Genomic DNA, 15,449 nt, shown 5'->3' with positions numbered 1-15,449 from the left:
TATCAAGGAAAATGGATGCAACTTGAGAACATTATATTAAGGGAAATAAGCCAAACTCAGAAAGCCAAAGATCATGTTTTCTTTCATATGTGGAAGGTAGTGAGGAAAAAGAGAAAAAAAAAAGGCAGGGGAGGGAGTGTTCATGAAAATTCAAGGAAGATCAGTAAAGAAAAGGGGTCAGGAGGATGGAGGAGGGGAGGGAAAGGATAAATAATAGAGAATGATACTGACCAAATTACATTGTTACGTTGCATGCATGTATGTAACAATTAATCCCACCATCATATATAATTATAATGCACCAATAATAAATATGGGGTGAATCACAGGCATAAATATTTTTAAAAATTGATTCACACTATGATGAGACTGGAAATCTACTGCCCATCATACTTAAATACCTAGTCCATTATCTGCTATGACCATATGACCTGCTATGATCATATGACTACTTCATGGCCTTGTTTGCTCAGAAATGACTAATTAGTACCAGGACACTGAGCAGTCTATGCCTCTTACCAAGATTACTAAATTATGATTTTGAAATGTTCTCTTGCTGCATAAAAAAGTAACAGATCAGAAACATTTAAAAATCATTTATTTATCTTTATATTATTTTATAAGCTGGGAAAATGGTAAATCTTATATAGTTCAAATATGATCACATTTTTCACAGATTGAAAACTGTATTTGTGGGAGCCAGTAACATAAACATGTTAAAGGTCAGTATGTCTTCCTTCTGATTAAATAAATAAGATTAATAAGTTGAATTTACCAACATAAGCATTGTCAAAATATATAAATTTCAGTAGTATTATAGAAGGATTACAAAAACTGGGTACAGTGGCACATGCTTATAATCCCAACTACTTGGGAGGTTGAAGCAGGAGGATTGTGAATTCAAGGATAGCCTGGGCAACATGGCGAGACTCCCAAGGGGGTGGAGGGTAGGGTAAATTATAGGAAGAGACTATGTTCAGTCATGAAAAGCCTTGAAACTATTTTGCAATTTCATGGATTTTTTTTCTCAGTCCTCTTTTCAAGTCACAAATCAAAAACCATTACTCCAACCCAACAAATTCTTATTAACCATTTATCAAAAGGAAAGAAGTAGTATTGAGTACCTACTTTTTAATATCCCTGTATGTATTAAATAGTAAATAATTGGTCACACAAAACAATGCCCAACACATGGTAAACTTAATGTTTAATTATTTTTAATGATATCTTGTATAATACTATTTTATTAAAACCAGATATAATAACCCCATTTTACAGGTAAAGAAATTGAGCCTCAGAGAAGTTAAATAACCTGTCAATGAAGAAGCAACAGGGGTCTGATTTGATTCTAGAGCCTGAGCTCCTCTAGTCTTTTTGACCTCCAGGCTTTCTCAAATCTCAGAGAGACTACTAAGAGAACTATAAGGGATCCCTACACCAGCAAGTGATCTCCCTCTTCCCCTATGCTTTTTCCATTACCATGCATAAACAAGAAACAAATCATATAACTTGATTTAATTTAACATCTGACCTAAAACTCTCTGAAAGTTGATCAAATTTACATTAATCAACAAGGAAGTCTGGCAGTGGGGCAGTTTAATACCTAAGAGATCATAAAGACCAGTCAGGATCACTAATATAATTTAACTGAAAGAGCTAAGCTACAGATAGAACAAAAGAGAAATCAAAATGAAGTCCTCCATTTTAAAAAAATATATATTTTTAGTTGTAGATGTACACAATATCTTTATTTTGTTTATTTATTCTTTCAATGTGGTGCTGGGAATGAACCCAGTGCCTCACATGTGCTAGGCAAGCACTCTACCACTGAGCCACAACCCCAGCCCTTCCATGTGTTTTTAACATTCTTAATTAGCTCAAGTTTAAGAAACAGACCACAAAAATAAATAGGGAGGGAGGGAGGAAGGAAAGAAAAACAGACCACAAACTAAAAAGACCCAAAAGTTCTAATTAGGCCTAGGAAGTTACCTAATTTTCTTTACTTCACAAATAGCTACATATGTGCTCATCTCAGTATACACAGCCCCCAAAAACGGAAGACCCCCTGGGAGGGAAGAAAATGAGAGTGAAGGTTTAAGAACTCCTTGATAACTATAATTAAAGAGAAATTAGAAAGACAGGTCAATTAAAGGAGAGATCAAGTGCAGACATAGGCCAGGAAAAAAGAACATCAGACTGGACCAAACAAAGCTTCCTCTCACAGTCCTTACTTAACCTGCTAAATTTCATGTTGCCTTAGATATATTATGCCTACAAATTATCTGGCACATGAAATGTTGAGAAACAACTAGAAGTAACACAAAAACCAATTATATTAATTAAAAGCATATTAGTCTCTTGAGGAAGATGAAAAAATCAACTGAAGCTAAATACTAATTATAACCAGATTTGTTTTACTCACAATTTTGCACAGTAAATATCTTTAAAAGGATCTCTCAGCAAAAATCAGCAGGGGTACCTAGACAAGGTCTTCCACTTTGCGCTTTTGTTTTTTTAATTTGGGCAAAATGTTTCTCCAAAAAGTGAACAAAATTCACATGACAGGGAATGGCAACTAGTTAAAAAAAGGAAAAAGAAGAAAGAAGAAGAAAAAGAAGAAAACGACGACGACTTGACTAGCCATAAAAATGAAACCCAGGGCTGGGGTTGCGGCTCAGTGGTAGACACTCGCCTGTCATGTGTGAGGCGCTGGTTTCGATCCTCAGCAACACATAAAAATAAATAAATAAAATAAAATAAAGGTATTGTGTCCAACTACAACTAAAAAAAAAAAAAAAAAAAAAAAAAAAAAACTTTAAAAAAATGAGACCCAGCTTAAATTGAAATCTATCATTTACTAGCTCAGTTTCCATATCTATTTAACAGGTAATATACATACACATGGTGAAGGGTTGTTTGAAGACTAAAATGATAATGTATGTGAAATATAACACCATTCGAACATCAGGAATCTAATAAATTCTATTAAAATAAAATACTAAGAGGGCTGGGGTTGTGGCTCAGCACTAAGCACCTAGCACACGCAAGGCCCTGGGTTCAATCCTCAGCACCACATAAAAATAAAATAAAGGTATACTAAAAATATATTAAAAATAAAATATTAGAAATGTCTAAACCCTCATATCCCTAGGCAATTTGTCTCCCCAGCTACAGAAGTTAAGACTCATACATTTTAGAGGCTACTAGCCTTGACAGTTTAACAACAACAACAACAACAAAATTTAAGTGGTTAACTGCACTCAAAATAAGAGAAAATCAGCAGGTAGTACGTGCCTGTAATTCCAGTGACTCAGGAGGCTGAAACTGGAGGATCACAAGTTTGAGACCAGTCTGGGCAATTTGGTGACCCACTGTCTCAAAACAAAAAATAAAAAAGGGCTGAGGATATGTCTCAATGGTAGGTGCCCTGAGATCAATCCCAATACTAGAAAAAACAAAAAAGAATGAAAATCAAGTGTATGATGATCAACATCATCTCAAAATAACTGGACAGTATGGGTAAGGAAGCATGGGGCCTCAGAACCACGGGTGGGCCTGAATTCCAAGTACTCAGTCCACTTGCTAAGGGGTTTACACAAGTAACCAATTTATGCCTTAGTGTCCTTATAAATGGAGATATTAACAAAAGTACCCATCTCCTAGTATATTATTTTATCAAGTACTACATGCAAAATTTGTAGTATAGTAAGCCCTCAAAGAATATTAGCTATTCATGCTTTAACAAACCTCTTACTTAGAATGAATATCTATCTACTGCTTCAAAGATGATTCACAACCCATAAGAATTTGAGATACCCTTTTCCCCCTGCCAAGTATCCTCCTAACCTCTCCTAACAAAGTTTTATAGTACACAAGCTTTTAAAATTACACTGTACTTCCTTATCAATTCTTTAATGGAATCACAGAGTTTAGAGAACAGTCAAAAGGTTAAAGAGAGATCTGAGTGATAAACAACCACCATCAAAAACCTTAGAATATGCAGGAAAGTACATAAACAAAATCTTTGCCCCAAGGGAGTAAGTGGCTCTGCCTTATCCCAAAGGCCTCAAAGAAGAGAGCTCAAGGCAAGCCATAATGATTGAAGTGTGAGACTCTGGGGAGGTTGTCTTCTATCCAAACACTCAGCAAACTCCCAGGGATGTTCTGAGGGTTTTGCTGCTTTTGTTTTATTACATTATAAAACAAAGCACTTTAAAAAGATTCCTGAACTACAGATAACGTGTGTGTATAATTATTTCAATGCAATTTTTTAAAAGTTTAAGGCCATAAAAGAAGCAGATGGAGAGTCCTCTCCACAAAAATCACTACAGACGTTCATACAGGATGATCAGATAAAAAAACAGTCCCTTCAAGATGGCATCCCAAATCTAGTGCAATACTGCTATCCCCAGGGCATCCCCAAAAAACAAAGTGATGGTGACCATCTACAGTAAAATACTGAGACCTACAAATGCTGAACATTTAGTAATGAAGAAGAAATTATTTAGGAAAAAAATGAATTACTTAGAAACAAAATAACTCTTCACTAGCTTTTAAAATAAGTGTTTCCAGAAAAGGAGTAAGTCTCTGGTTACTACAAGAGACACACTGCAAAACATGTTAAATCTGGGCTGGGGATGTGGCTCAAGCGGTAGCGCGCTCGCCTGGCATGCGTGCGGCCCGGGTTCGATCCTCAGCACCACATACCAACAAAGATGTTGTGTCCGCCGAGAACTAAAAAATAAATATTAAAAATTCTCTCTCTCTCTCTCTCTCTCTCTCCTCTCTCACTCTCTCTTTAAAAAAAAAAAACATGTTAAATCTATAAAATAATTCAGCACAAAAAGGTAAATAGACATATTGGGGGGGGGGGGAACCTATATTAGAAGTCCAATTAAACTCATGCAAGGTGTAAAACCAAAACTCTAACAGCAGAACAACAGTCTACTTACCTGAGATTGCTGGAGCTCAGTGGGATATTCGACACCCTTTTGTTTGGTCAGTATTAGAACTTAGCTGCACCTTATTATTTGCCTTTATAGACTTCAATACCCACCTCTATTAACTAAATATATGTAAACATCCTCTGAAAACTATATAAGTGCTTATGTTAAATAAACAAGAATTTTTGGTTAATTCTCTATACCTTTTAAACAAAAAAAAAAAAAAATGATTCTTCCTTCTCCACTTTTCTATTATTTCCCTAAAGACTATTTTTTAACACTTTTTTTAACACTTAACATTAAGTTATTACTTTTAGCCAACTTAAATGGCACATTACAAAGGCTGCTGCTTTTTTAAAATAAGCACTTACCAATTCCACTTTCTAGAGATAACTATAAAATTAACTAATTTTCAATCCTTGATAATACTGTTACTAATAATCATATATTCATGCTTTATAAGAAACATGTTTTCCATGAAACTAAAACTACTAATTTTCATGTTTTATAAGGAAAAAAAACTCATTTTTTTACAAAATATAGAACTTCTTTCAATCTTGGACAAAACTATAATATAAACAAAGGTACTTAAAATTATTAACACAAGCTAATAAGAATTTAAAACTTCATTATTTGCAAATTAACAACACAAAAGGTAGGCTTGAAGCAAATAAATGGTTATTTATGTTTTTTTCAGAGAAAAAACTTTCCAGCCCTGTCTATGAAAACCATTCTGACCTATATTCCAAAAGCTAAGTAGTTTTTTAGGAATTGGAAAAAGGAAAATTGAAAGACCAATATTGTTATTCTAATTTGTTGTATTTAAACCGTTCTGAAGTAAACGAGTTTAGTTGGCCAAAACACAGCCAACTGCTCAGGAAAAACATAAAAGTAAAATATGACATACATCCTAAATCACTAACATGTTTTTCCTTAGTATTCTCTATAGGATATGAGATAAATATAGTATTATTTTCTATTAGGGTATAAAAGAGAACTCAATTCAATTGTTTAAACTCACATTAAATTCTTCCAAAATGACATTTTGAAGATTATCACAGGCTTAGCTACATCAAGTTTGGAATTTCATGACAGTCAGTTGACAGACAGGATCTTCCATCACTCCTTCCTAACTTGGAAATGAAAATCCAATGCTTGAAGATTAATGTCAAACCTAACTATCAAAAAAGTCTCCAGCTTACTTCAAATTCTTCTCAGAATTATCTTTAAAGAAAAAAAAATCAATAAGCCATTCATATACCACAGTACTACTCTTAATCTTTAACAAAACGCCAAATTCAGATGTCTAGATGAGTCCATTAATGAAAAATTTTTTAAAATATATTTATTTTTTAGTTGTAGTTGAACACAATACTTTTATTTATTTATTTATTTTTATGTGGTGCTGAGGATCGAACTCAGGGCCTCACACATGCTAGGCCAGTGCTCTACTGCCGAGCCACAACCCCAGCCCTGAAAATGTCTTTTTACCAGATTAGAAAAAGAGAAGGAGAGAGACCAAGGGAGAAAGGAAAAGTTTTTCAACTTTAACAAATACTATGATCAGAACTAAGTATTATGAAGCTGATATTAAAAATTTTGACATTAGGCACATTTTGCAAAAATAAGTAAATAAACTTCATAAGTAAACATTACTACTATGGAGTATTATAAACCCCGACATTTTAGAGGAGTACTGGTAGAGATGGGTGAAGTATAAAAAGAATAAGATAATTTTTTTCATTTCGAATGATTTATTGTTTAACATAGAAATATTCTTTTATAGACTTGTTTTCCCCCCTTTATGCTCATATGACTAGTCATTTGCAAACATTTGCTTAGTACCTTCAGCAACTACATATGGCACTGTACTTTTATATACATTGTCAACTGCCTGAATACTTTTTCTTAATCTCTTTTTCTTTCAAAAGGCTGGTGAATCTAAAAGTCAGTTAGAACTTTAATGGCCATATCTAGACCACTGATCTTCAACAATCTTGCAGTATACAACATTCTCAAGTTTCAACATTTCTACAAATAGCAACAGCTCTCCTGCTGTAGTTTGAATGTTATATCCCACCCAAAACACAACATGTTGAAACTTAATCTAAAATGACAGTATTAAGAGGTGAGGCCTTTGGGGAAGTGATGAAACCACTTCATTAGGGGCCAAATCTGTCTTTATACTGGCCCTAAGTGTAAAGCCACAGGGATGGCTTCTTCCCAGTGATGCTGTCCACTCAAAACAAGTCTGTGCCTTCACTCATATAAGAGCTCTTCACATAGCTGAAAGGGCTTCACTCAACTGCTCTTCCTAAAACTGGTCCTGAGTTTCCCTGCTCTCCTAGCCCCTCCCCTGAAATTCAGTTTAACTATAGTCTAAAGAAATGACAAAATCATAGAATTTGCAGGGAAATGGATGGCATTAGAGCAGATTATGCTAAGCGAAGCTAGCCAAGCCCTAAAAAACAAATGCCAAATGTCTGCTTTGATATAAAGAGAGCAACTAAGAACAGAACAGGAAGGAAGAGCATGAGGAAAAGACTACAGTAAACAAAGACGATTGGGGGGAGAGAAATGGAGAGAGAAGGGAAAGCATACGGAAATGGTAGGAGACCTTCAATGATACATAAAATTATAAGAGGTCATGAGGGGCAAGGGGGAGGGAAAAAAAGGGAGAGAATTGAACAACAGCAGGGGAGGTAGAGAGGGAAGATGGGAGGGGAGGGGAGGGGGGATAGTAGGGGATAGGAAAGGTAGCAGAATACAACAGTCACTAATATGGCATTATGTAAAAATGTGAATATGTAACAGATGTGATTCTGCAATCTGTATTTGGGGTGAAAATGGGAGTTCAAAACACAATTTGAGTCAAATGTATGAAAGATGATATATCATGAGCTATGTAATGCTTTAAATAATCAATAAAAAAACACAATGCAAGAGAATTAAAACCTTAAGTGGTTTTGATTTCTGCTTTATTCCTAGGAAAATATTTTTTTTAGAATTTTTTTTTAGAGCGAGAGAATTTTTAATATTTACTTATTTAGTTAGTTTTTTTCGGCGAACACAACATCTTTGTTTGTATGTGGTGCTGAGGATCGAACCCAGGGCCACATGCACTACCACTTAAGCCACATCCCCAGCCCCATAGGCAAAATATTTTAAGGGCAAATTTGCTCAGCTAATTTAATTTTGACATTGAGATCTTGGCAATTGTACCTCTCAGAATGAGAAACAAAGGGAAATCATTGCAGGGTGTGATGGCATACACCTGTAATCCCAGCAAGTCAGGAGGCTGAGACAGAAGGATGGAGAGTTCAAAGCCTGCCTCAGCAAAAGCAAGGTGCTAAGCAACTCAGTTAGACCCTATCTCTAAATAAAATATAAAACAGGGCTGGGGATGTGGCTCAGTGGTCAAGGGCCCCTGCATTCAATCCCCGGTAACCCACCCCCACCCTGTCCCCCAAAAAGAAAAAAAAAGTTTGTGGGGGAGAATCATAGGTATTACACAAAGCATTGAAAAAATAATCATTCTTTCCTTTCCCTGCTCCCTGGTACTAGGAAATAAACACAGGGTCTCAACATACTAGGCAAGTGCTCTATCACTGAGTTACATCTCCAGTCCAAAAAATAAATATTCCTAATCAAAATTTATTTCTTCCTCTCCAAAAGTACCACAGGATCTGGGAGTGGGCTCCAGAACAGCACTTCCCTTATAGTAATTCAGTCCTCTCTGCTCCTGGGGCCTAGACCTGCCTTAGACTCTCTATGATATGACACCATGCCTATAAGTGGAAAGCTTACAATTTGTGTCTGCTGAGTGAAACTTAATGGGGTAGTTCTGTTACCTATTTCAACAGTCTTCAAGACTCAACTCTCAAAATTCCTCATAATCATCCTTTAATTTAAAAGGGTACCAAAAAAGCCAAATTACTGAAATTTCACAATTCTGAAAATATGATGCCTTACCAGTTTAAAAAAAAAATAGAGAATTTCAAAAAATATCACATAAGGCAGATAAAAGAGGCTGGAGGAATTTTTTTTCCTAAACAAAGGCCTTAACATTCATAAACTCCAAGTGAAAACCCATAATAAGTAGTTTTTGACACTTCAGTCCATATGCTAAATAGATATGTTAGTTACGTGGTTTCTGGGCAGGTAAACTTTTTGTTTGAGACAAAGGTCATATATCTTTTACACTGTTACACATGGAAGTCCCTTTTTTTACTTTTTTGTTGTTGTTGTTGGTTGTAGATGGACAGAATGCCTTTATTTTATTTGTTTACTTTTATGTGGTGTTGAGGATCAAACTCAGTGCCTCACGCATCTACGCAAGTGCTCTGCCAATGAGCCATAACCCCAGCCCAAAAGTTCCTTTTAAAACAAATTACAGGGGCTGGCATTGTGGCTCAGTGGTAGAGCACTCGCCTAGCACACATGAGGCACTGGGTTTGATCCTCGGCACCAAATAAACATGAAATAAAGATACTATATCCACCTACAACTAAAAAATAAATATTTAAGAAAAAAAATTTTCTTCAAAATTTGACATACTGTACATCTGTACATCTGTTCTGCTATATGCTTAAAGGTCTGCTATATTCAGAGCAATTACTTTCTTTATGTGCTGCACTAAATTTCTACACTTTCAAAGATTAATTTAAGGCTGATCAATTAGTGTTGCAACTTCCCCACCCCATTAATTTATTTAGTTCTAGCCATTCTAAGTACTTGCTATACATAATAAGCTCTGATTAGGAGTTACATCTACTTAAGAAACACTATGAAGTTACTGACATTATATTAGTACTTAAAACAGATGCACTGACAGCCAAAAAAAGAAAAACATCATTCTATTCAGGCAGATTTCTGAAAAGGACTAACAAGTAAGATACTTATGAAAAATAACAATAGCAGTAAAAGCTCAATGCAATTTATTCTAACTTTATAACAACTTTTCTTATTTAAGATCACAGAAAGAAGACTCTTATAACAATAAAGCAACAAAAGACACAACAGCAACATCAATCAAACTGTTTCTTAAACGCAAGCAATTACTACATACTCATTACAAAATACTATGCTGGGAAAAGATAAGATCAAGATTGCAATTTGCTCTTACAAAGCAATAATTCAATTTATACACAATCTATGCCTATAAAAGCAGGTTTTGAAGAGCCCTGTAGAACACTTTTATAGTTTCCAACGGAAGGATTTGTCCGTAAACCTTTACTACAGAAGAAGCCAAACAAAAAATGAAAAACCCTCACTAGTTAATAAGTTCAAATTGTTTATTAATTCAACTGGGAAGTGGTGCATAAGAAAAAAATACATATGTTGATAAAGTCACTTTTTAAAAAATATTTATATATTTTTTAGTTGTAGCTGGACACAATAGCTTTATTTCACTTATCTATTGTTATGTGGTGCTGAGGATCGAATCCAGGGTCTCGCATGTGTGAATCGAGCGCTCTACCGCTGAGCCACAACCCCAGCCCAAAGTCACTGTTTTTGTAACTAAAGATATCCATACACATTTAATCACAGCATAACAAAATAGGAGAACTTTCTTTAAAAAAAAAAAAAAAAAAAATATATATATATATATATATATATATATTTAGTTGTAGATGGGCACAATACTTTTATTTATTGTTTTTATTTTTATGTGGTGCCAGGGATCGAACACAGTGTCTCATGCATGATAGGCAAGCGCTGTACCACTGAGCCACAACCCCGGCCCCAGGAAAAATTTCTTTTAATGTGAGTATGCTAACTAATAAATGATAAAGGGATTACAGAACCTCTACTAAATAAATTACTGAATCTAAGGGCTGGGGATATAATTTAGTGTTAAACACTTGCCTAGCACATGTAAGGTCCTGGATTCAATTCACAGTATTGTAGAGGGTATATGATCACTTGAAAGAATTGCATCCTTGCAATTTATTTATTTTTATATATGTTTATTTGATTTTTTATGTGGTGCTGAGGATCGAACCCAGGGCCTCATAGGTGCTAGACGAGTGCTCTACCGCTGAGCCACAACTCTAACCCCCCCACACACACACATCCTTGCAATTTTGTGTGGTCAAAAATTCCATGCAGGGGCTGGGGTTGTGGCTCAGCAGGGGTTCAATCCTCAGCACCACATAAAAATAAATAAAATAAAGGTACTGCGTCCAACTACAACCGAAAAATAAACTTTAAAAAAAATTCATGCATATACAAAAATAGACAAAATAGTAAAATGAACATCCAAGGTTGTTCTGTTATCCAAGGATAATAGATAATGTTCCGTTATCTATTATTCAAGGACTTCTTATGCAGTAATCAAGTCATAGCCTATTTTTTATCTATACTCACCCACATTTCTTCCTCCTATTCTTTTCTTTTTTAAACTTTATTCATTCATTTATTTATTTATTCATGTGGTGCTGAGGATCAAACCCAGTGCCTCAAATGTAGTAGGCAAGTGCTCTACCACTGAGTCACAATCCCAGCCCTCCCCCAATACTTTCCATTTTAACTGTCTTCCATAACTTATTTACCCAACCACTTCACTGGTATAACCTGGACTATCCAACTTAATGCTGGTAAACACATGCATCTGCTAAGTTGAGGTAGTCATCTTTGGCATCAAGGGGATCACCAGTATCTCAAGTTTGAAAATTCGTTCTTGATAACAGTATACTTACTATGCAAAGGTGTCTTATTTTTGCTTAGATGAGGGTCAATTAAGTTAGATGTATTATACTTTTCACAAAAAGCAAAAATGTACACAAGTAAATTTTTTTCTCTTCCAGTGCAAAATCAGTTAATTGGTTTGTATTTTGAAAATTCAAGGAATTTTAAAATTCTTGCAAATTCAGTTGAACATGGTCATGTCGTTTATCAACCAGCAAAAGCTTAGTAAAGACTACATTAATATTGTAAATATAAACATATCAAGTATGGTTTCTACACTGTGAGAGCCTGTAATGTCAGTTAGAAAAACTTTATAGTGACTTACAAAGCAAATGATGACTACAAAATACTCTGGAGAGACCTCATGCAATATGGGAGTAAAGTGGGGAGAGTGGGGTAAAGAAGTTAAGCCAGATTCAGAATAGGGATGTAATTTTGAAAAACAGAGATGAGAAAAAGAATTCTAAATAAGGAAAAAGGCAAAAGCATAAAGGTAGGAAAGTGCAACATGTGTTTCAGACACAGAAACCAATTTGGTTTGAGTTGAAGTCTTCAAAGCAAGTAAAGAGGACACAGTTGAAAAGCTAGATTGGGGTAAGTCAGTAAAATTAAAGTATACATGTAGTGTACACATGCAGTATACAGATAGATGGGACAATGATATCCAGGATGAAGTGGGAAGGAAGAGCTTGTAAACTAGTTTAGGTGATGCTTATATAAGCAAGTCTGAAACAGATCAAATATCAGAGTGACCAGAAGAAAATACTTCATTCATATAACAATTTATTTAATGATCTTCTTTTACTTATTCTTAAATGATCTTCTTTTACCCTCAGAACAATGTGAAAGTAGAACTTGTCACAGTTCACAAGTTAAGAATTGTTGGCCATGGTACTTTCTTTTATGACTGTCACTCCATTTTCTATCCGACCTCTATGCCAGTTCTGGAGATTGAATCCAGGACCAAGGCCTAGCACATTCTAGGAAGCACTCTGCCACTGAGCTACACCCTCAGCCTTTGTATATTTTGAGACATGATCTCACCAAGTTGCCCAGGCTAGCCTTGAACTTTCAATCCTTCTGCCTCACCCTCTCAGGTAGCTGGGATTATGAGTGTGTGCAACTGTACCTGACTTCCACGTTTCTTTTTTGACTGTTTGCCTCTTAACTGCTAAACTGTAAGCTCCATGAGGGCATGCAGGGACACGCAGATTTTTGTTTGCTCTTGTATCCCTCTGCTTCACAATAAACCCTGCTCGCCGTCTAACCCCTGTGGGACACTCGCTGAACGTGTGATGGATGAGTGAAGAGCACATCTCCTCTTCCTATTCTTTTTTTTTTTTTTAACACAATGCATTTTCATTTTTATGTGGTGCTGAGGATCAAACCCGGGTCCCGTGCTCTACCGCTAAGCCACAATCCCAGTCCCCTATTCTTTTTTCAATGATACTGAAAACCTTTTTAAACCCAAAGTGTTTTTTTTTTTTAATGCTTATTTGCTTTTAATGAGAATTTAATTCAGGGGCACTTTACCACTCACTGAGCAACATCCCAAGTCCTTTTCACTTTTTGAGACAGGGGCTCCCTAAATTGCTTAGTGCCTCGCTAAATTGCTGAGGCTAGCCTTGAATTTGTGACCCTCCTGCCTCACCCTCCTGAGACACTGGGATTCCAGGCACACTCCACCACATCCAGCTTTTTAACATGTTTTAAATAACTGTTCTGATAATGGAGAAGAATTGACAATTTTAACACCTTTTCTTGGCACTTCCTAGAAAAAAAATTTCTCCCTAGGAAGGGACAAGGAAAAATGCATGTGCATGCTCATGCGCCATACACACACAAAAACAATATCAGGCTGCCTACCACTTTTACAATTGAATCAGAACATCACTCTAAGTGATAAATTAGACTAAGGATACAAAAAAAGGGTAACATGTGGTAATTGTTTTTTCAAAAATTTCGTTTCCTTGTAGAATGGAATGTATGCCAAGAAAAATAATCATGCATATGATTAAAGTTAAGAAACCCTGGCCTACAATACTTGTGCCAGAAAGTAAAAAACACTCCAAGAATAAGTGGAAATAAGTCAAAAGGACAAATAAACCAGGTTGAAAGGGGCTCTCACTGACCAAATCTGAGACAATGTAAGCATCAATACAAAAAATGAAAAGAACAGATTAGCTCATTAAGTAATACAGAAAACCATGAATTCATATTGATATAAATTATCAATAAACTGAAAGTTTGATGGGAATGGGATAGTTATATAATTTTGAGGTACTTATCCATGAAATAGTAATTCATTACAAAAGGAAAAATGACTTATCAGTGAAAAAGTCTGACAGACATCACCTTAAGTAGCACCTCATAAGAAATGGGACAAACCAAAATTACATATCAGATTGGATTCAATGAGACATGGCATCATTTCTACAATATTCCTGCAAAGATGTGCAATCTAAGTTAAATTGTGTTAAAACATCAAACAAACACAAATGAAGAGACATTCTACAAAATAACTTGTCTGCGATTGTCTACAATCTTCAACCCATCAAGACTATCAAAGTCAAATGCAAACCACATGATTCTGAAGTGACTCCTTTTGTTACCAAAGGGGAAGAGTAAGAAGAAGGGGGTAGAAACTTTACTGGGACTATTAGTCAACCTTGAAAGTGGTCTGATGAGTATCTGACAGTAACAACACATCAATGTTAATTTCCTGATTTGGGGCTATATTTTACTACTTATGTAGAAGAAAAATACACTTTTTGCTTTGACTATTCCAGTTTTTTTCCTCCCCCACCCCCTTTCTTCTTATAGTGCTGGGGATCAAACCCAGGGCCTCACACATGCTAGGCAAACACTTTATGACTGAGCTACATTCTCAGCCCTTTTATTATTGTTTGTTATTGTTGTTTGGTGCTAGAGATTAAATTCAGAGGTACTTAACCACTGAGTCACATCCCCAAACCTTTTTTTATTTTTTATTTAGAAACAGGGTCTCACTCAGTTGTTTATGGTCTCACTAAGTTGCCAAGGCTGGCCTCAAACTTGCAATCCTCCTGCCTCGGCCTCCTGAGTCACTGGGATTACAAACATGAACCACCATGTCTGGCTTTTAAAAAAATTTTTGAGACAGGGTTTCACTAAATTGACCAGGCTGGTTTTGAACTTATAATCTTCCTGCCTGAGCCTTCCAAGCAGCTGGGTATTTCTGCAAAATGAAAGTTATAGATAAGATTTTAATGCACATATATATGCATTCTTTCCACTAAGTATATTGTCTTTCTAAGAAGTATACTGAATGAGTCTTCCTTTTGGTCACTGGAAGAGCAGTATAAAAAAGTGTTATATAACAATTTTTAAAAAGGGTTTACATATATTAAGCTTGCCTTCAAACTCCTATTCATTACATACAAATTTCATGAGCATGGGAAGAGTTTTTACTCTTCTGGGTTTCAACATCCTACCCTACAAAGTAGGAAAACCACCTTTTTTTTTTTAATAGAATGACTATGAGGATTAAATAAAATGGCCTATTTGAGAATGCCTCCCAGATAGTAAGTAACCAAAACTAGCTCTCACTTTTAAGCAACTTATTTAAGGCTTTCTTCTAGTCAGGCTTACTTCTAATTTAGAAAGACCAAAGAGTAGCCTTCCTAATATCAGACAACTTTTCAGATTAAACAGCTATTAAGGATTCTTTACTCCAAGGCCCATTCCATATAGGTAAAGAAATTGGGCCCCCCCCAAAAAAACCCTGGATTGCACAAGGCAAAGTGAAAACTATCTCCCATCATGGAGAAATCAGCA

At 35.5% G+C, this 15,449-nt stretch overlaps 1 protein-coding gene across 8 annotated transcripts in view; it reads right to left on the bottom strand.

Annotated features, from left to right (window-relative positions):
* SFMBT1 (Scm like with four mbt domains 1) overlaps nt 1–15,449 on the bottom strand; it is a 143,276-nt gene that overhangs the window by 89,165 nt on the left and 38,662 nt on the right. Inside the window, exon 1 of one of the 8 annotated variants that reach the window (XM_081284119.1) lies at nt 5,965–6,163. The exons of 5 other annotated variants lie outside the window; for them this stretch is intronic. In XM_081284119.1, the coding sequence (XP_081140245.1) occupies nt 5,965–5,987 (23 nt within the window). In that variant the 5' untranslated portion in view covers nt 5,988–6,163. Of the gene's footprint in view, nt 1–5,964; nt 6,164–15,449 lie in introns of those variants that run through there. 2 more of the 8 variants (XM_081284118.1, XM_081284117.1) reach the window with 2 other exon arrangements.

The sequence above is a fragment of the Spermophilus citellus genome (genome assembly GCF_964194105.1).
Source record: "Spermophilus citellus genome assembly, chromosome: 3".
NCBI lineage: Eukaryota > Metazoa > Chordata > Mammalia > Rodentia > Sciuridae > Spermophilus > Spermophilus citellus.
Note: the sequence above shows the minus strand (reverse complement) of the source record. Positions and strands in the feature narration are given on the sequence as shown.